Source organism: Cricetulus griseus, chromosome 4 (assembly GCF_003668045.3).
Source record: "Cricetulus griseus strain 17A/GY chromosome 4, alternate assembly CriGri-PICRH-1.0, whole genome shotgun sequence".
NCBI lineage: Eukaryota > Metazoa > Chordata > Mammalia > Rodentia > Cricetidae > Cricetulus > Cricetulus griseus.
The window spans coordinates 150,216,393-150,237,656 of record NC_048597.1 but is presented as its reverse complement, the minus strand read 5'-3'; the positions used below and the strand labels follow the sequence as shown (position 1 = coordinate 150,237,656).

General features: G+C 37.3%; 2 protein-coding genes across 2 annotated transcripts; one reads left to right on the top strand and one right to left on the bottom strand.

Moving 5' to 3' along the window:
- Positions 1-2,195: 2,195 nt before the first annotated feature.
- Positions 2,196-3,125, bottom strand: LOC100762573 (olfactory receptor 8B3-like). The gene has a single exon (XM_027412243.1). The coding sequence runs from the start codon at positions 3,123-3,125 to the stop codon at positions 2,196-2,198; it is 930 nt and encodes a 309-aa protein (XP_027268044.1).
- A 16,368-nt stretch (positions 3,126-19,493) lies between these two features.
- Positions 19,494-20,426, top strand: LOC100760648 (olfactory receptor 145). Its single transcript, XM_027412242.1, has one exon. It carries the CDS (start codon positions 19,494-19,496, stop codon positions 20,424-20,426), a length of 933 nt encoding a protein of 310 aa, XP_027268043.1.
- The last annotated feature ends 838 nt before the right edge of the window (positions 20,427-21,264 follow it).

Sequence of the window (21,264 nt, the reverse complement as noted above, 5' to 3'; positions counted from 1 at the left end):
AAATATATGTATTTTTCTAACAAAAATTTTATTTATATTTTGAGATTTGTTGGATGAAAACTTAGCAAGATAATTCAATATGGCTATTCCAATTAGTGATAAAATTTGTAACAGTGGAAGTGCACCCCTACACTGAGGAAGCAGAAACAATGGAAATGTTATTAAAACATTTATAAATATTGTCCATTCTATAAGAGAATTCTTTTATCCAAAATAGAAAATCTACTGGCAAAAGAAAATTGAAAGAGAGGTCAGATGTTTTATGTAAATATAAATTTTGGGGTGAAAAATAGTGTTGTTAGTGGCCAACATCTAATCACAATGTACAAAGCAACAACTGCTTATACTAAATTTCAAAACACTTAAATACAATGTTACAATAAAATTATAAAATAGTGGATAATTTTGTAACACAAAGCTTTCTGTTGTTCTTTGATTACTGATCTTCTGTACAAATATCTTTTGGCCATTTTCAAGTGAAGAAAGAATGAACCCTCATATTCTAGAAAACAAATATGATAATTTGGGTTTGACCACACAACTTCTTTCAAATTACTTCGTTTATTCATTTGTTCAACATTTGGATGTTTAGATTTTCCCTGCTCAAATAACAGGCTTTAGTGACTACAGATCTATAAAGAATTAACAAATAAAAGCCCAGAGATCAGAAAATTTTATTTGTTCCCAGATATTCTGACCTACAGAAATTAATTCTTTATGATCAATAGATTAAACCTATCCTACATAAAGAAATCTAGAAATTGCAATATATTTAAGGCCTTTTAATTTGGAGATTTGAATAGTAGGGTGCTATAATTTTCAAAAGTCCTAAGTTGAAGCTTCACTTATCGTTCCCTTTTTTCTTAATTAATTAATTATTTTGTTTGTCTGTGTGTGGTAGGTGCAAACAACAGTACATGTGTGGACTCAAAGCACAACTTTGAGAATCATCTTTTTTCCTTCTATCATGTGGGTATTAGGAATTGAACACAGGTTATCAGGCTTGGCAGCAAGAGCCTTTACCTGATGAGTCATCTCATCTGACCATTATTATATTTCTTTTCCACTCAAAAGTAGCCCCTCTTCACATCCCAGCATCATTAGCATATGGCAGTTGTGGACTGTAGCTTTTCTCAGAATTTTGAAAGAGGAAGATAATGCATTGTCTCACTGAGATATGTACTTACATTGAAATGTATCTTCTAAACCCTGGTAGAGAGAGAACTCAAATAATCTGACTTTGTGTCTGTTACAATATGGAGGAATATGCTAGGCTCCTTTCCTTCCTATACTGTTATTCTTAAATATCAAACACATGAAAACATTTGAAATTCATATTTTTTATTGTTTTTGTACAAAATCTGCCTTTTTGAACTGATCACTTCTAAAATATCTTAAACCACAACAAAAGGTTGTAACAAAATAACTAAGTTATTTTCTGTTGGAAAGTAAATCAACATTTACCCTGGGAGATGTTTTAATCATATAAAAACCAAGGCAGTCAGCTTTCAAAAAATTGGTTTTTTCTTCACATTTACTAACACAAAACTAATAAATATTAAGTGCATTCAAAAGTAACAAGAGAGTACCCTTTAACTTAAGATTTCTTATTACAATAACTGTGACACTTTAATTATAAACCTTGCTGCACATTGGTATACTACCCAGGATGTAAATACATAAGATAAATCTAGTGTGATTTTTGGTACAATGAAGAATCTAAACAAATATAACAAGAAAGCTACATGTTTATTACAGAAAAATGGGTTATATTCAATGGCCTTTGTAGAACTTTGTCTGTATTGGAAATAACATTTGGAAGTTGTGTGAAGGAAATTAACAAAAAAAGTATTTTCATTTGTGTGTTCAGTGAAATATAATAAAAGAATCACCCCATTCCTTAGCAAAACATCATCTTAACATTTCCTTAATAGTTTAATGAATAATTTATCTTTCCTAAAAAATATCAATAATGACAATAAAAATGCATTGGGTTAAATCTTCTTTAATATGATAAAACATATGTACTAAATAATGAGGAGAAAGGAATAGTTATTATTAACAAAATCTGAAGGCAAATTGATAATATACCTACTGATTACATAATAAAATAGGAAAACATGTTTCATCTACTATTTTAATAAATAAAAAGATAAACTTTCACATAGCTACGGCAAGCAGAGATGCTGTTTCTATTATAATTTCCACCTGCTCAGGGTTTTTCTCAGGGCAACTTTAACATCTTTGTTCCTCAAGCTGTAGATTAAGGGGTTCATCATGGGAACCACATTAGTATAAAAGACAGAAGAGATTTTTCCTTCGTTCCTCCCAGCTGAGGAGGGTTTAAGATACATAAATGCACCTGATCCAAAGAACAAAGAAACAGCAATGATGTGGGAACTGCAAGTGCTGAATGCCTTGGACCTGCCCTCAGCAGAGTTGATATGGAAGATACTGGAGAGAATGAAACCATAAGAGATAAAGATGGTGATGCTGGGCACAATGATGTTGATGCCCACCACAATGAAAACCTCCAGTTCATTGACAGAAGTGCTGGTGCAGGAGAGCTGCATCACAGGGAGGATGTCACAGAAGTAGTGGTTGATGGTATTTGCATCACAGAAGGTCAGTCTCAGCATGCACCCCGTGTGAGCCATGGCACCAGAAAACGCCATCAAGTATGAACCAAGCATTAGATAGGAACATATTTTAGGAGACATAGCAATATTATATAAGAGTGGATTGCAGATGGCCACATACCGATCATAGGCCATCGACATTAACACGTAACACTCAGAAATAACGAAAAATGAGTAAAAATAGAGTTGGGTCATGCACCCTATGTAAGAAATAATATTCTTATTTAATATGAAGTTCAACAGCATTTTGGGTGTAAACACAGAAGAATAGCAGACATCTATCAAAGACAAGTTAAAGAGGAAAAAGTACATGGGGGTATGAAGATGTGAATTCAGTCCAATTAGAATTATCAAACCCAAATTCCCCATGATAGTCACCAGATACATTACAAGAAATAGGAAGAACAGAGGGAGCTGGAGATTGGGCTTGTCTGTTAAGCCAATCAGGATAAATTCAGTCACAAAAGACCTATTATCAACAGCCATTCTTTTTCAGTTGGAATTTGTAGGCACTGGACAATGTGTTACATTACAAGAGAATTTAGCTCTTCCCACATTATATCTCTTGCCATCAACTTATATTCACAGGAAATTTCCAAGTCCACCCCAGTCTCAACATGTAGAATCTTCCTTTCTCATGACATTGAGTGCCATAGTTTCCCTTATTACATTCTTGCCAAGTGAAGCATGCCAAAGTACCTCAGCTTCTTAAATACTGAATGAAGCCTGAATCATTTCATGTAAAGATGGCTGCTCACAAACCAAGGAAGGTGTGTGTGAACAGGAATACCTTTATCTCATCTCATTACTTCTTGGTTTACTTGATTAACTTGCTTTCTAGAAAAAAATGGAAGATTTTACCATTAACATTGTACTTCATTCGGAAGAGATAGTCAGAAAGGCAATCAAAACATTATCCATGCACAGAAAAAGGCTCTGACTATAGGCAAGTTTACTAAGTGGCATATGTCACAGAATCAAACTTCTAAGTCTACTTTTAACAGTTCAGTACTGGAAGAAGGAATTTATTTATACTGTGTTTTTACAATAAGTTTACTTATTTTTCAGGGTTTTAATAAATGGGAAAGAAATGGAACTGTCATATATCCCCGAACTTCCATCATAAACAAAGACATTAAGGTACATAAAGTTCATAAACTCACCATTGTTGAACCAGAAAACATTGGTGTTTGCTTATTGTTGCTTGAAATGAAAATTTCAGGATTTGTATTTTATGGGATTTTGTTGCTGCTGTTACTAGGACATAATTATCAAAGTGCCTTGGAAATATTTTTGAATTGTAGCTTGCATTTGCTAATCATGATCTTTATCTATTTGCTCACATTGGTAAAAATCTTCATATTGGTCTATTTGTCACTTTGTAATATGGAGAAGTTTCAATGTGATTGTAATGATATTAACATACCAGGCTTTAAACAGAATGAAAGCTTGTTGGTTCTTGTCCCATGAGAATAGAACCTTGTGTAAGAAGGGAGTAGAAGTATTTTATTATTTACACACTGGACCAAGATCTCTCTTTAATTCCTAAGGGATTCACAATTTTACTGAAGTTTTTTTATTCACCCTTGGGCTTGTACAATTCCCAAGACAAACCTCAAAACAAGATCCCATCTCCATATTGTTTTCACAACTGAAGGGTAATGTGTTGCATTATATTATTTCTACCTACATCATAAGAAAAAAATGTTATCATATATATTTCCTACTTCCTTTGGCTGAAATATTTCAATAATTTCAGTAGCTCAGTTCAATAGTCTCTCGTTATTTTATTTTATAAAATTTCTCCATTCCAAAGTTTTTACTTTTATAATGATTAGAAATTGCAATCTGAAGGTGCTCCTGGGGATTTATTATAATTATTCTATCAAACATCCTTTGCTTTGTGATCACAATTTATAAAGTAATGATGATGAGTAAGAGCACATATTTTGTCAGGTTTCTATTATAGCTAAATGAAATAGTAAATTAGTGATAACATGATGGTACATGGCAAATATCTAAAACAACAAAATGTATTGCTATTACTCTTGGTGCCCAAACTAACCAGGAGGAAAGACCCTATATTTGAAGAGGAACTTTTAGCTGAAGGATATACATAAATCAATCTTGAGCAGAACAGGAAACTCTACTTTCTAGGTTTCAGAGTACTGAGAAGCACTGTGCAAGATGATAGTTATAAAAAGGCATCAATGATGTTACACACTGATGGACCCTGCATACAGCAATGCCACCTTGCAAAGCAAGATGTCCCTACTGGTGCAATAATGGAGAAACTATTTAAGGATGTATAAGTAAGTGTTCTCTAGAGTCACAGAACTTATGGAATGTGTGTGTGTGTGTGTGTGTGTGTGTGTGTGTGTGTGTGTGTGTTAGGGTTTCTATTGCTGTGACAAAACATCATGACCAAAAAGCAAGTTTGAGAGAAAGGGGTTTATTTGGCTTACACTTCAAAATTGATGTTCATTATTGAAGGAAGTCAGGACAGGAACTCCAAACAGAGCAGGATCCTAGAGGCAGGAGATGATGCAGAGGTCATGGAGGGTAGCTGCTACTGGCATGCTACCCATGGCTTTCTCAGCCTACCTTCTTTTTAATAACAATCTTATTTTACATACCAATCCAAGTTCTCTCTCCCTCTGGTCAACCCACTCCCCCCCACTATCTCCCTATCCTACCCCCATCACTCCTCAGAGAAGGTGAGGCTTCCCATGAGGAATCATCAAAGTCTATTACGCCATTTGGGGCAGGACCAAAGCTCTCTCCTTGTGTCTGAGCAAGGTAACTCTCCATAGGGAATTGGCTCCAAAATGTCACTTCATGCACTAGGGATAAATAACGGTTCCACTACCAGTGGCCCCATAGGCTTCCCAAGCCCCACTACTGACACACATGTTCAAGGGGCCTGCTTTGGCCTTATGCAGGTTTCCCAGCAGTCAGTCTGGAGTCAGTGAGTTCCTACTTGCTCAGGTCAGCTGTTTCTGTGGTTTTCCCCATGATGATCTTGACCACTTAGCTCATCACTTCTCCCTCTCTACAACTGCCTTCAGAAGTTTGGCTCAGTGTTTAGCTTCTGCTCTCAACAGTTACTGGATGAATGTTCTATGATGGCATTTAAGGTAGTCATCAATCTCACTATAGGGGAAGGGCATTTAAGGTACCTTTGGGTATATGTCCAATAGTGGTATTGCTGGGTTTTAAGGTTCAGCCCATCTTCTTATAGGACCCAGGGCCAGCAGCCCAGGGATGGCTTCACCCACTATGGGCTGAACTCTCCTCAACTGATCACTAAAAGAGAAAATGACTTGCAGCTGGAATCTCATCAAGGCATTTCCTCAACTGAGGCTCCTTCCTCTGATGACCCTAGCTGTGTCCAGTTGACACACAAAATCACATACATACATACATACATACATACATACATACATACATACGTGGAATTTATTGGAATGACTTAAAAGGCTTCAGTCCAACAACAACTAGCTATGAATGGTAAATCCAGAAATCTAGTAGCTGTTCAGTCCCATGAAGCTGGGTGTCCCAGCTGGTCTTCTGCATATGCTGTAGTACTGAAGAGGGAGACTCCAATGATGGTGAAAGAATTAACATGATGGCAAAACAAGGTCAAAGAGGCAAAGAATGAATAATTCCTTCCTTTTTCCATTGTCTTTATATAGGCTTCCAGCAGAAGGTGTGGCAAGATTAAAGATGTGACTTCCTATCTCACATCTGGATTAAAGGCAAGTGTTAGACCACCTCAAGGTTGAAATCAAAAGTCTGTGTCTTCCAGCTTCAAGATCCAGACTGAAGGAAGACATGCTGTCTCCCTGCCTTGAGATCTGGATTACAAGTGTGCCCTCTATTTCTGGATTGACACTGACAAGCAAGAATAGTCATCACAAAGGGTATAACCAATTGTTCACTTTATTGAATTAGTGTACTGTTCCATAGGATGGATTTCTCTTTTTTATTGAATTAGGAAAAAAATTTACTTCTGAGATCTTCAAAGATTATTTATAAACATAAACTTTCCTTCTAAAAGTATCCCCAATTAAATCAATAACATACTTATGACATTAATTCTTTTAAGTTGTAATATTTTCATTTTTTTTAATCAATTGCAATGTTCTGAATGTTGGTCACATTTTAAACATTTTTAAAGGCATAAGCACATTTTAAGAGCTACAAACCCAATTATAAATTGTAAACTAAAGGAAACAAAGAAATATCTAACCATCCTCCGATGGGGGAAGTGCTTCTGTGTATGTGTTTGTCTTATTGGATGATAAATAAAGTACTGTTTGGCCAATGAGGGAGCAAGTTAGGCAGGAATAGGAGTCAAGGAGGATTCTGGGAAATGTAGTAAAGAAGTGGTGATCCAGGCAGGAAGTGACAATGGCAGGAGGACTCATATATATAAACAAGGGCAAAAAGGAAGTGAGCCCCCTTCTCTCTTCCTCCAGAGTCACCATGTGAGCCTGGGAAGACAGGACACTTGCCACTGGTGTCCAATAAGATAAGTTTTATAAAATATATAGATTTACAACAATTAAGACTGAGCTAGCAGATGAAAAATTCTAGTCATTGGCCAAGCAGCATTTGTACCTAATATAAGTCTCTATGTATTATTTTGGCCACCCACGTAGTGGGCAGAACTCAAGCGGGTGGCGGAAAAATTTATAGTACCTCAAAATGGGCATCCTAACAGTACATTAGTTCTTTCAGTTGGCTAAGGAACTCTCCCAAGTCTACTGTCAAAGAAAGACCATAACTCATTAAGGAATGAAACAGTCTTTTTAAAAAATTTAGGATATAAATTATTCCCCCAATTTTATTTATTTTTTCTCATTTAGTAATTATAAATATGTTCTTAAAATACTATTTCGTGTAGATTAAACAATCATATTTTATATACCAATCCCAGTTTCCTCTCCCTCCCATGCCCCCCAGAGACTCCCCATCCATAACCCAGGGAGGGTGAGGCCTCCCATGGGGATCCTCAAAGTCTGTCCCATCATTTGGGGCAGGACCTAGGCCTTCCCCTGTGTATCTTGGCTGAGAGAGTATCCCTCCATAGGAAATGATCTCCCAAAGCACATTCATGCACTAGGCTTAAATACTGGTCCCACTTCCAGAGGCCCTATAGACTACCCAGGCCTCCCAACTGACACCGACGTGCAGGAAGCCTTGTTCGGTCCTATGCTGGTTCCCCAGTTGTCAGATTGGGGTCCATGAGCTCCCACTTGCTCAGGTCAGCTGTTTCTGTGGTTTCCCCAACATGGACTTGACCTCTTTGTTCATCACTCCTCCCTTTCTACAGCTGGATTCTAGGAGTTTGACTTAGTGCTTAGCTGTGGAGAGGCTGCCTTAAATGTCCTTCCTCTATAATGAAATTGATAACTACCTTAAATGTCATCCTAGAGCCTTCATCCAGTAGCTGATAGAAGCAGAAGCAGAGATCCACATTTTCTTTATCCATTCTTTGTTCAAAGGGCATCTAGGATGTTTCCAGTTACTATCTATTAAAAATAAAGCCACAATGAACACAGTTGAGCCACTGACATTGTGGTAGGAAGCAATGTCCATGCCCAAGAGGGATATAGTTGGGACTTAGGGAAGATCAATTCTCAATATTCTGATGAACTGTCCTATTGATTTCTATGGAGGCTGTACAAATTTTCACTCCCACCACCAATGTAGGACAGTTAACCTTGTTCCATATCCTCACCTGCATGATCTGCCATTATGTAATTGTTCTTACCAATTGTGACAGCTGTAAGATGGAATATCAAAATAGTTTTGATTATAATTCCCCTGGTGGCTAAGGATCTTGAACATTTCTTTGTTTCTCAGACATTTGAGATTCCTCTATTAAGAATTCTATTTAGATGTGTTCCCATTTTCAATTGGATTATTTGGTTTTAATACCTAGTTTCTTGAGATATTTATATATTTTGGCTATTAGTCCTCTATTTTATGTGTTAGTGAAAAAAAAATCCATTCTATAGGCCAATATTTTGTCCTGTTGACAGTATTCTTTGCCTTACATGAGATTTTAAGTTTCTGAACTGGAATCCAGTTGCAGAGAGGGAGGAGCAATGAGCAAAAGGGTCAAAACAAGCTGGTGAAACCCACAGAAACAGCTGACCTGAACAAGGGGGAGCTCATCTCAGACTGAGAGCTGGGAAGCCAGCATGGGACTGATCTAGACCCCATGAACATGGGTATCAGTGAGAAGGCCTTGGAAATCTATGTGGCCTCGTATAGTACATCAGTATTTATCCCTAGCATAGAAATGGACTTTGGGAGCCCATTTCACATAGAGAGATACTCCCTTAGCCTAGACACCTGTTGGAGGGCCTAGGCCCTATCGGGAAGGATATGATAGACTCTGAGGATCTCCCATGGAAGTCCTCACCCTCCCTGGGGAGTAGAAAGGGTATGGGTAGGTAGGGTGTTAGTTGGGGGGGTCAGGGGAGAAGGGGAGGGAGAGGGAACTGGGATTGACATGTAAAACAATCTTGTTTCTAATTTAAATTTTAAAAATGGAAAAAAAAAGATTTTAAGTTTCTTGAGGTCCTGTTTATTGATTGTTGTTGTTTATGCCCACACCTACTGGTGTTCTGTTCAGAAAAGCAGCTCCTATGCCAAGGAGTTCAAGTCTGTCCCCCAAGTTCTCTTCTAGTGTATCTGGTTTTATGTTGAAGTCTTTGATCCGTTGCAGTTTTGTCCAGGATTAGAAATATGGATCTATTTGAACTCTATCCAGTGTGACCAGCACCACTTTTGAAGACGGTGTCTTTTTTTCAATGTGTATTTTGGCTTCTTTCTCAAAACTCTAATGTCCATAGGTGTGTGGATTTATGTCTAGGGCTTCAATTGTATTCCATTAATCAATGTATCAGTTTTTAGTCCCAAATCACAACATTTTTATTACTATAGCTCTGTGATACATCTTGAAACCAGGGATGGTGATATATTCAGCAGCTCTCTTATTTTTCCAGATTATTTCAGCTGTCCTGGGTTTTATGTTTTTCCATTTAAAGTTGAGAATTTTCTTTTCAAGGTCCATAAAGAATTGTATTGGTATTTTTATGTTAATTGCATTGAATCTGTAGATTGTTTTAGGTAGAACAGCCATTTTTACAATGTTAATCCCACTGCCAAAATATTTTATATTATTGGCTATTGTGAAAGATGATGTTTCTCATATTTCTTTCTTTGTCCATTTGCCATTTGTATATAAAAGGTCCACTGATTTTTTAAGTTAATCTTGTATCCATCTCTACTTCACTGTGTTTATCAGCTGCATGAGTCCCCTGGTGGAATTTTTAGGGTCAGATATACATACTACCATATAATCTGCAAATAACAATACTTTGACTTCACCTTTCCAATTTGTAGTTCTTGATTTACTTAAAATATCTTATTACTCTACTAAAACTTCAAGTGCTATATTTAACACATATTGGAAGAATGGACAACCATGTCTTGTTTCTGATTTTTGTTGAATTGCTTTGAGTTTCTCTCTTTAATTTTATGTTGGCTTTAGGCTTATTTTAAATTACCTTTATTGTGTTTTGATATATCTCTAATCTCTCCAGAACTTTTGTCATTAAGGGGGATGAGAATTTGCAAAGGACTTTTCTGCGTCTTATGAAATGAAAATATGCTATTTTTCTTTTCATTTTATTTATATGAAAAATTATATTTACTGATTCTTATATGTTGAATTATCTATCCCTGTATATCTGGAACAAAGCTTACTTGATCATGGTGGATGACTATTTTCATGTGTCCTTGGATTCAATTTGCAAGTATTTTATTGAGTATTTTTGCATCTGTGTTTATAAGGGAAATTGGTCTACAATTCTTTCTTCACTGAGTTTTTATGTGTTTTGGGTATCAGGGTAATTGTAGCCTCCTAAAATGAATTGTACAATTTTCTATCTGTTTTGTTAAATAATTAAGGAGTATTGGTGTCAACTCTTCTTTGAAAGTCTAGTAGAATTCTCTGCTAAAATTGTCTGCCTCTGGGCTTTTATTGGTTGGGAGACTGCTTCTATTACACCAGAGTTCAAAGGTCTATTTAAACTATCCTGTCTTGATTTAACTTTGTTAATGGTAACTATTGAGACTATTATCCATTTTTTGAGATTTTCCAATTTTTTTGGGGGGGGGGAGTACACTTTTCAATGTATGCCCTAATGATTCTCTGGATTTCATCTGTGTTTGTTGTTACAACCCCTTATTTTCCATTTTGGCTAATAATTCTATGCTTAGTTTTTGCATAGATAACTGTCAATTGGTGAGACTAATAACTGCAGGCTCACACAATCAATGTGTAAGGGTCAATGTATGATTTAAGCTGTAGTATTGCTTCTTTTACAAAGATTGGACTCTTTATGTTTTGGGGCATGTATGTTACAAACTGAGATGTCATCTTGGTGGACTTTTTCCTTTGATGAATATGTAGTGTCTTTCCCAATCTCTTTTAATTTGGAAAATTACCAGTACAGAGCCAGGTAGAAATACAAGGGACTTTAATAGGGGAAAAAGCCTTACTTACAGAGCGACCTAGCCAGTATTTTGCACCTTTGCATCTAGTTTCTGGGTAACAGCACCTATCTGAGTTTCTAGCTAGCTACAGGTATTCTTTTGTTCATCACTGTCCTCTAACAGCCTAGCCTCTAACGCCTCAGACATGGAGGATCTCTCTGTGTTCATCTTATCATAAATATGCTGTATCTCATCTTGGGTAACAGACAGCTCTGTCTTTAATGTATTGGACACAGAGCCAAGCTTATCACCCAATTTCTGTTATGCTTGCTGCACAATTGTGGTCTGACCTAATCTGTTCTCCAAAATCTCATTGCGTAAAACTGTTATTTCCTTTAAGTAGGTGATGAGGTTATCCTTGTCCCTGTTCCTGAGATCTCTGGCTAGTAATTTTATTTGTAGCAGCAAGCTAACTGTCATTACTACATATAGGCCAGTAATTGGCAGATTAGCATCCTCCTCAAACATTGAATTAACATAATAAGCAAAAATATTACCAGTTTTAGCAAATGATAAGTATTACGCCATAATTTTACCTGATTTCTACTCCAGATGCAGTAACTATATTTGACCAGCAGGTGACAAAGGCATTCAGTTGGTCAGCATGGCATTTGGCAGTGGTTGGTGAGGCAAGATGGTGGCAGCAGTGGAGAGAGGTCACAAAAGCAACTGCGCTTAGCTAAGAGAGTATACGACAGAGCGACCTAGCCAGCCAGAGTGGCAGCAGTCTGTACAGCAAGCCAAAAGTGAAGCCGAAACTGAAATCAGCCACCTGAATGCCTCTCACTCTACGTCACCCTGACCATGGCCTCACAGGTGTGGTCAGGCACACCTGTAGCCAGCCCCTAAGTAGGCATTGCTACAGCATCCCCTACACTCTTCTGAATAGTTTTATTTTGAAGTCTAGTTTGTTCCATATTGCAATGCTTTCTTCTTGAGTCCATTTCCTCAGAATATCTTTCTCCCAAACTTTTACCATGAGGTAATGTCTATCCTTGTTGAGGAGGTCTGTTTCTTGTATGCATCGGAGGGATGGATCCTTTTTTTGTTTTGTTTTTTTTTTTTGTTTTTTTGTTTTTTTGCATACAATCTGTTAGTCTGTGTCTTTTTCTTGGGGAATTGAGACTATATTGACAGATATCAATGATTCTGTATTCCTGCTATTTTGTTGCTGTGAGTGTTGTTAAGGGTGTGTGTTTGTAAGTGTGTGTTGGTATGTGTCCATAAGTGTTTATGTGTGTGCATTTCCCTTCTTTTAATTTTGCTGTTGTGAAATACTTATTTCCTGTCTTTCAGTAGGTATAGTTAATATCCATGAGTTGGACGTTTGCTTCTTGCACTTTTGTGTGTGGCTGAATTTGTACATAGTTATTGTTTAAATTTGACTTTATCATGGAATATCTTTTTTTCTCCATGTCTGGTGATCCAGAGTATTGCTGCATATAGTCATCTTGGCTGCCATCTGTGGTCTCTTAGACCACATTTTTCTAGGCCCTTCTGCCTTTTTGAGTCTCCATTGAGAATTCAGGTATAATTCTAATCAGTTGTCCTTTATGTGTTTCTTGAATTGTTTCCCTTAGAAATTTGAATATTCTTTCTTTGTTCACTATGTTTAGTGTTTTGTTTATATGTGGCAAGTGGACTTTTTTCAGTTCTAATCTATTAGCTGTTCTGCATGCTTCTTCTAGCTTTATGGGCATTTCTTTCTGAAAGTTAGGGAAATTTCATCCTATGATTTTGTTGAAGACATTTTCTGGGCCTTTAGTTGGGATTCTTCTCCTCCTTGATTCCTATTATTGGAATTTGGTCGTTTTATAGTGTCACAGATTTCCTTGATGTTTCCTGCCATGAATTCTCTAGATTTAACATTTTATTTGTCTGATTTAGCCATTTCTTCTATCTTCAATGCCTGAGATTCTCTCTTCCATCTCCTATATTCTGTTGGTGATTCTTGCATTTGTAATTCCTGTTTACTTCACTTACCTAGATTTTATAGCTCCAGGATTCTCTCAATTTATGTTTCCTTTCTTTCTTTCTTTCTTTCTTTCTTTCTTCCTTTTTTATGGGGGAGCAGGGTTTCTCTGTATAGCTCTGGCTGTTCAGGAACTCATTCTATAGAATAGTCAGGCTTTGAAATCACAGAGGTCCTTCTGCCTGTGCCACCCTGAGTGCTGGGACTAAAGGTGTGCATCACCACTATCCTGCTAATTTGTGTTTTCTTTATTGCTTCTATTTCAACTTTCAGGTTTTGAACTGTTTCATTCATTTCCTTCAACTGTTTCTTTTTCCTAGGCTTTTTTCAAGGGATTTATTTATTTCATCTATTTTTTTCCTTAAGGGATTTATTAATTTCCTCTTTAAGGACCTCTATCAACTTCATATAGTTGATTTTAAGGTCATTTTTCTAATGCTTCACTTATGTTGGAATATCTAGGGCCTTCTGTGCTAGGATGTCAGGGCTCTGCTAAAGACATATTTCCCTGACTATTTTGATTTTGTACTCATTCTGGCATCTAGGCATCATGGTTTATGGCAATTAAAGATCTAGGTGCTTGTTTCTGGCTTGTCTTGGATGGGTGACTGGTTTTTTCCTTGGTTTCTCTTTTCTCTTTTCAGCTAGTGTGATGACTGTGCATTGCTTGTTTTACTGACCCGCTCTTGTTTACAGGGAATATCTACTGAGGTTGGAGATTTAGATGCAGTGACAAGTGAGAGAGGGAAGTTAGGAGGGGGTGGTCTGTGGAAAACACAGGAGACATGAAAAGAGGTGAAGGGAAGGTGCATCTTGTAATATGTTACAATGCTATGGAGCAGACTGGAGGATTGATCTAGGGTAGCAGTGATTAGAAAAGGTCTAAGGGCAGATCATCTGGTTTTCTGGCTGGCATAACATGAAGTTTAACAGAGGCAATGTTCTTGAGTTGGGGATTGGGAAAGAATATTGATTTGTAAGAGGAGGCTATGAAGGGTAGTCTGTAGGAGACAGAGGGTGGGGGAAAAGAAGCAGGTAAAATTCTTCTATGAGTGCAAATTGACCTGCAGGCATATTTGGTGGAATAATTTTATTATTTTATTGATGGAACTAGAAGAAACCATCCTGAGTGAGGTAACCCAATCACAAAAAGATAGACATGGTATGTACTCACTCATTTTTTATTTTTATACATAGAGCAAAGGATTACCTGTCTACAATCCACACTGCCAGAGGATCTAGGAAACAAGGAGGACCCCAAGAGAAGATTGTATAGTCCCTAGAAGAAGAGGATGGGGACAAGAATCCCTGACCAAAGTGAGAGCCTGGGGGTGGGGTGAGGGGAAGGAGGTGGGAAAGGAAGAAAGGGAGGGAGAGAAAAAGAGGACTGAGACAGGGGAGGAATAGAGGAGGGCAAGAAAGGAGATGCCTTGATAGAGGAAGACAGTTACAGGTTCGGAGAGATGTCTGGCACAGGGAAAATGTTAGGGGATTCACAGGGATGACCCCAACTAAGAAGCCAGGCAGTGGTGGAGAGGATGCATTGATGCCCTTCCCCTATAAAGAGATTGATGCCTACCTTGGTTAGTCCTAGAGCCTTCTAGTCCTACTAGAAGTCCTACTAGTCCTAGAGCCTTCATCCAATAGCTGTTCAAAGCAGAAATAGGCAACCACAGCTAAGCACTGAACCATACTACTGGAATTCAGTTGTGGAGAGGGAGGAGAGATGAGCAAAGGAGCCAAGATGGGGCTAGAGAAACCTGCAGAAACAGTAGACCTGACCTACTGATAGCAAGGAGACCCTAGTCATAAAGCTGGGGAAACAGCATTGGAACAAACCAAGACCTCTGAATGTGGGTGCCATCTAGGAGGCCAAGACAGGTTATGGGACCTCTAATAGTGGAGCCAGTCTTTATCCCTAAAGCACAAATGAACTTTGAGAGAGCATTCCCTATGGAGGTATACTATTGCAGCCCAGATACAGCAAGGAGGGCCTAGGCCCTCCCCCAAATTACATGACAGACTTTGAAGGTCCCCCATGGAGGGCCTCACTATCCTTGGGGAGGAGTTGGGGGTGTTGGGGGGTTGATGGGGAACATAGGAGGATGGAGGGGCAAGGGAATGGGGGGATGGATATATAAATATGATTAATAATTAAAGAATTTAAAAAAGAACCCCCCCCAAAAGAGATAATGCATTGGCTTCACCTTAGTTTCAATACAGAATTAGCCTATTATTTCCTGAAGCCATGTGCTGACCATTGAAACTTGTAATGATAATTCTTTACTCCAAAGCTGCCCAAGCCCTGCTGCCACGTTGGTGCTTTCTGCCAAGCCGCCTGAGTTCTACCGGCCACATCAGGGCCACAAATAACACAGACTTACGTTAGGTACAATGCTGTTGGCCAATTAACTATGATTTCTCATATGCTAGCTCAGTCTTAATTATCCATCATAATCATATGATTTATCTTAAAGGATGTTTACAGCAAGCGTCCTGTCTTCCTGGTGTCACATGGCGATTTCAGAGCAGAGGGAAGCAGGAGGAAGAGCAAGAGAAAAGGGGTGATTTCCTGATTGTCTCTGCTTATTTATGAGTCTGCCTGCTATGTCACTTCCTGCCTGTATCACAAGACTTCTTTTTACTACATTTCCCAGAATCCTCCTGGACTCCTAGTCATGCCTATCTTGCTTTCCTATTGACCAACAGTACTTTACTTATCAACCAATAAGACAAACACTTACACAGAAGGACCTCCCCCATCAGAAACTCTTTTATTCAGTGATATACAATAAGCCCAGAACATCATATGTCCTATTCAAGAACTATAACACTGAGCTGTATCCTTAGCCCTTGAGGATAAACAAAAAAATTTATAAGAATTGATTCACAATTGTTTACCTCTTATCTAAAATATATTTTAGATTGTAACATCAGGGTCTTCACCTTCACAAAACCTTAAATATCTTTCACAAAACTCTCTTATTTTTTGTAAATAAAACTAAGCCTGACCATTTACTAACTTACTGCACCCTGAGATTCAAATTTTATTTACTTACTTCATGTTTCTGTTTATAAAATTTTGGAGACAGAAATTTGAAATACATTCTGGGTTTTCTGTGAAACTCATTGTACTATACAGAAAACCATCATCTTGTAATCCTTCTAGCTCAGCCTTCTTACTGGTGTGACTAGAGGCATGTGTGATCACAAATGATTAGACGTGATAAATGGAGTAAACTGAACTTTTGAAAGGACATTGATATTCTCAAAAGCAGCCCCTTAACAATGACCAGACAGCTTAAAACTACAATTTTCAATCATAAATGCTTTGGGAAGGTTTTAAACAGATCTACAAATTAACCTCACCTGAAAAACCAGTTCCAGAGCAATCCCTACCGCTTGGTATGTATGGAAATGTACAATGTACACCTGTAATCTCCCCACATCATGCAACATCTCATGAAAGCAGTAATATATATCATAGAAACAGTCATTATTTGCTTTAATTTACATACAAATTCAACTTGTGTTGTCTTCAACTACTGACATCTTAATCTGGACATAATTCCTTCCCAAATTCAAGAGCACTAGTGATTGTGGCTGACATTTTCCTATTCCTCAAATACAATGATGTTCTTTTAAAAAAAATTCTTTTTTTTAACTTTTTATTGATTCTTTGTGGATTTCACATCATGCATCCCAACCCCACTTAACTCCCTGTCCCCTCAACTCTGCCATTTGCATTTATGAACCCCCCAAAAGAACACAATGTAAAATTATAGCCAAAAATGAAAACAAAACAAACAAGCCAAAAATGTTGGCATTGAAGTGTTGTATGGCCCAATGAGTTACACAGTATATTCTCTACATGAATCTTTATCTGTAAGCATTCTTTGCAATGGACCCTTGGTCTGACTCAAGGCCTCTGACTTCTGCTACACTATCAATACTGGGCTCTCAATGTGTCTCCTCCTAGTTATCCTGTTGTCCTGTGTCATGGAGATCATGCTGGTTTGTATCTGCAGATCTAACCTCTTCTCATATTCCAGAAGTTCATAAATAATGTGGATGTTGGGATAGGCTAACTCACAGCCCTGTTCTGGGCCTGGACGGCAGTCAGTAAACATCCAACTTGTTATCATTTTAATTTAATTACAAAAGCTCTCAAAAAAATAAATGATAGTTTAGTGAAGTGTTCGTCTAATTGTTCTTTAGCAATAAAACTTGGCAGTCAGAATGATCTATGAAGCATCAGAGAAGTGACTGATGACCCTCCTTCTCTCTCCTCCTCCATCTAAAAGGGCCAAAATTCTCTCCCTCCCCTGACCTAATACTTCTTGTGTCTTTCTGTCTGTCCTTGGTCCTCCAAAACTTCTATGGCTAATTTTGGTCTAGTAGCTATCTCCACCCTGTGATTAAGGCAAACTTTTTTGGCAGTCTCAGAAATGTCAGAATACAATCAAAGTATTCCACAACAGTTTAACCATTCCTACTTTACACAAACAAAACTGGGAAACGGAGGTATTTAATAAATTATCTAGCTAGCTACATGTCCTCTACTCTTATTATGATGAGTGCAAAAAAAATTGGCCTCATTAATATATTGTACATTTAAGGACTAAACAGTGTACTTGCTTTGACTATTTTGATATTTATTATAAATATTTCATTGGTACGTGTGGTGGTTTGAATGATAATGACTTTCTTGGATCATATGTTTAAATGCTTGGTTCCATTTAGTAGAACTTTTTGGGAGGAGGTAGGAGGTGTGGTCTTGATGGAGTAGCTGAGGTCTTAGTGGAGGACATGTGTTACCAGGTGTGGGCTTTGTATTTTCAAAAACCCAATCCAGGTCCTGCCTTGCCTGCAACTTGGGGACTAAATGTGATCTCTAAGCTATTGCTCTTGCCCCATGCCCACCCCCCAAGTGTTCCCTGCCATGTAGTCCCTCAACTAACTGATGTTCTGAATGTTCAATAATCCCCCAATAAAATGCCTTCCTTTATAAACTACCTTGGTTATAATTGTTCATCACAGCAGTAGGAACACTTAGACAAAGAGAAACATAGTAACGTGATTCTGGAGAGAGGGAGTGATGATCAACAACAGTGCTTATTCAAGAGCAGGGCGGGCTTTGTGGTTTTGATACAGCTCATTGAAAATAAATGCAGTAAAAACACAATTTCTTAAAAGTGGTTTGGGTAAATCTCAAGAGAGATGATACAATAAATATATTTCGACATTTTTTGAAAGTTTTTAATATAGTATAAGAAAACTTAATGGAACTCTGTGGAATATTACTGTTAAGTATTCACAAGGAAGAAAAAATAACCAAACAAAAGATTTCCCTCATGAGATGAAGGTCAATGAGAGATGGGAGTTCAATAATGGCATAAGTATAGAAGATGTGCCAATTCCTAAGAAAGGTCATACATTATTCTCTTAGGAAATAAAGATATATCATGGTCTAGCATGCAAAAGAAACCACCTCATTTCATTTTTTAAGTGGCATCTGTGCTCTGGAAAACGACTGAGGAAGATTCTACAATGGATTAACAGGCAAGTACATTAAAATACATAAAATTGAAGTGAAATATAACAAAATTTTCGTGTGTTTTCTTCAATAGCAAGAGTGAACACAAGAAAAGTGGTGTATTTTATCTAGTGTGTCAGAGGAATAAAGATTTACATTACACTTAATAAGTAGCATCTCAGAAAGATTTTCAAGAAATAAGAGAAATTATTTTGTGTCCTCAGATACTTGGATTCCAAATAATGCCGTGTCTTGTATCTTGAAACTCTCCTTTGAGATAGCAAGGCCAGGTAATAAAGAGACATCACTGTTTTAAATTAATATTTAATTGTTTCTTTCTTCTTTGAGATTATGACTATTTCATTACTTAAAATTATCCCATATAACCCCCTATGCTATCTTTCAAGTTCATGCCTCATTTTTTATTAACTATGTGTGTATGTGTGTGTCTGTGTCTGTGTCTGTGTCTGTGTGTCTGTGTACCCCACATAGGTATATATATGTACAAGTTACTCAGTCTGTAAGTTATTTGCATGGTTGTTTTGAAATTTATGCTAATGTCTAACATTAATCATGTTTTATACTGAATCATTTTACTATTTAATTAGCATCTCTTAACTTTGCCTCCCATAGACTAAAGCATGTGGGTGATTTTCAGGCATGCCCAGGGTATGTATCACATGTATGAGAGAAGAAACACTGGTAAATTCTCTGTGGCACTTTGTTTCTACTGTTTCTTTTCTATCTCCACAGATTCTCTTAGAGAAGAATGGTTCTGACAAACAGCTCTCTGGTAACAGAATTCATTCTCTTGGGTTTAACAGACAACCCTGACCTACAAATACCCTTGTTCTTAGTTTTTCTGGTAATGTATATGATCACTGCCTTGGGGAATTTGACTTTGATCCTTCTAATTGTGCTGAACTCTCACCTTCATACCCCCATGTACTTTTTCCTCTTTAACTTGTCCTTCATAGACCTCTGTTATTCTTCTGTTGTTACACCCAAAATGCTGATGAACTTTGTACTAGAGAAGAATATTATTGGTTTTGCAGGATGCATGACTCAACTCTATTTCTTTTGCTTTTTTGTCATCTCTGAATGTTATGTCCTGACAGCAATGGCCTATGATCGCTATGTGGCTATCTGCAATCCACTCATGTATAATGTTGTCATGTCCCCTAAAGTCTGTTCCTATCTTATGCTTGGCTCATATTTGATGGGGTTTTTTGATGCCATGATCCACACTGGATGCATCCTGAGACTGATCTTCTGTGATGGGAACATCATCAACCACTACTTCTGTGATCTGCTGCCTTTGATGAAGCTCTCCTGCACCAGCACCTATGTCAATGAGATAGAGATTTTCATTGTAGGAGGGAAAGATATCACTGTACCCAGTATTGTCATTTTCATATCTTATGGCTTCATTCTTTCTAGCATCCTCCAAATAAGGTCTACCACAGGAAGGTCCAAAGCCTTCAGTACCTGCAGTTCCCACATAATTGCTGTTTCCCTGTTCTTTGGATCATGTGCATTTATGTACCTAAAACCCTCCTCAGTTGGAACTTTGAATGAAGGAAAAGTGTCTTCTGTCTTCTATAATATTGTGGTCCCCATGATGAACCCTTTAATCTACAGCTTGAGGAACAAAGATGTTAAAATTGCCCTGAGAAAAACTCTAAAGAGAAGAAAATTTTGAAGAGAAACATACTGTCTTTGTGTCAAACATTCATAAACCATGATTTTCTAGGTGTAGCCCCTGCTTCAATACCTTATTCCTTCATTTTTTTTCTTTGTCAGCATATTGCTACAAAATGGTGTTTAATTATGACTCTTTGAAATGACAGATTCCATATTCGGTACTTTCTCCATTGATTAAATACAATTCTCAAAACCTTCATTTGTCATATTAGTCATATGCTTATTGTAAGAATACAACATCTTAGATCACACACACACACACACACACACACACACACACACACACACACACACATATATATGCTGGATGATCAATATTCTAAAGTTTAACGAGACTAGCAGTCCTTAGCTTTAAAAAGTTCATTAAATATTGAGTTCATAGTAATCTATTAGTAATAATTTCAAGTCTAGTACTTGTACTTTTTAACATTTAAATCTACTGCATTTTAAAATTCTTTTACAGTAAAATAAAATATGGGTTAACAGTTCCCTTTTAAATTTTGCTCATTATAATGCTAATTCACACAGCATTTTTTATCACTTTCTTTCTTTTTCATATCTGTTTTTGTTTAGAAAAACAAGCTGAGCTCTCTCCCTCTCTCTCTCCCTCCTTGCCCATCTCTCTTTTTTACCAAGGATGCATGTTTTTCCAGTGCAGCTGGGAAAACACTGGATGAAATTTGGAACTGGTGTTTCTTACAAAAGATTTTGGCATGCTTTCATCATCTTATCTATCTGTTGATAGTGCTTTTAGCTGTGATTTCGATTTGAATGACTGACCATCTCATTTCCAGTGTCTCTGTTAGGATCTTTTCAGTGTCTTAGTTTCTTTGCTG

What these genes read in the sequence shown, in the direction of transcription:
- LOC100762573 (XM_027412243.1), bottom strand. Translation starts at nt 3,125, where the DNA reads ATGGCTGTTGATAATAGGTCTTTTGTGACTGAATTTATCCTGATTGGC.
- LOC100760648 (XM_027412242.1), top strand. Translation starts at nt 19,494, where the DNA reads ATGGTTCTGACAAACAGCTCTCTGGTAACAGAATTCATTCTCTTGGGT.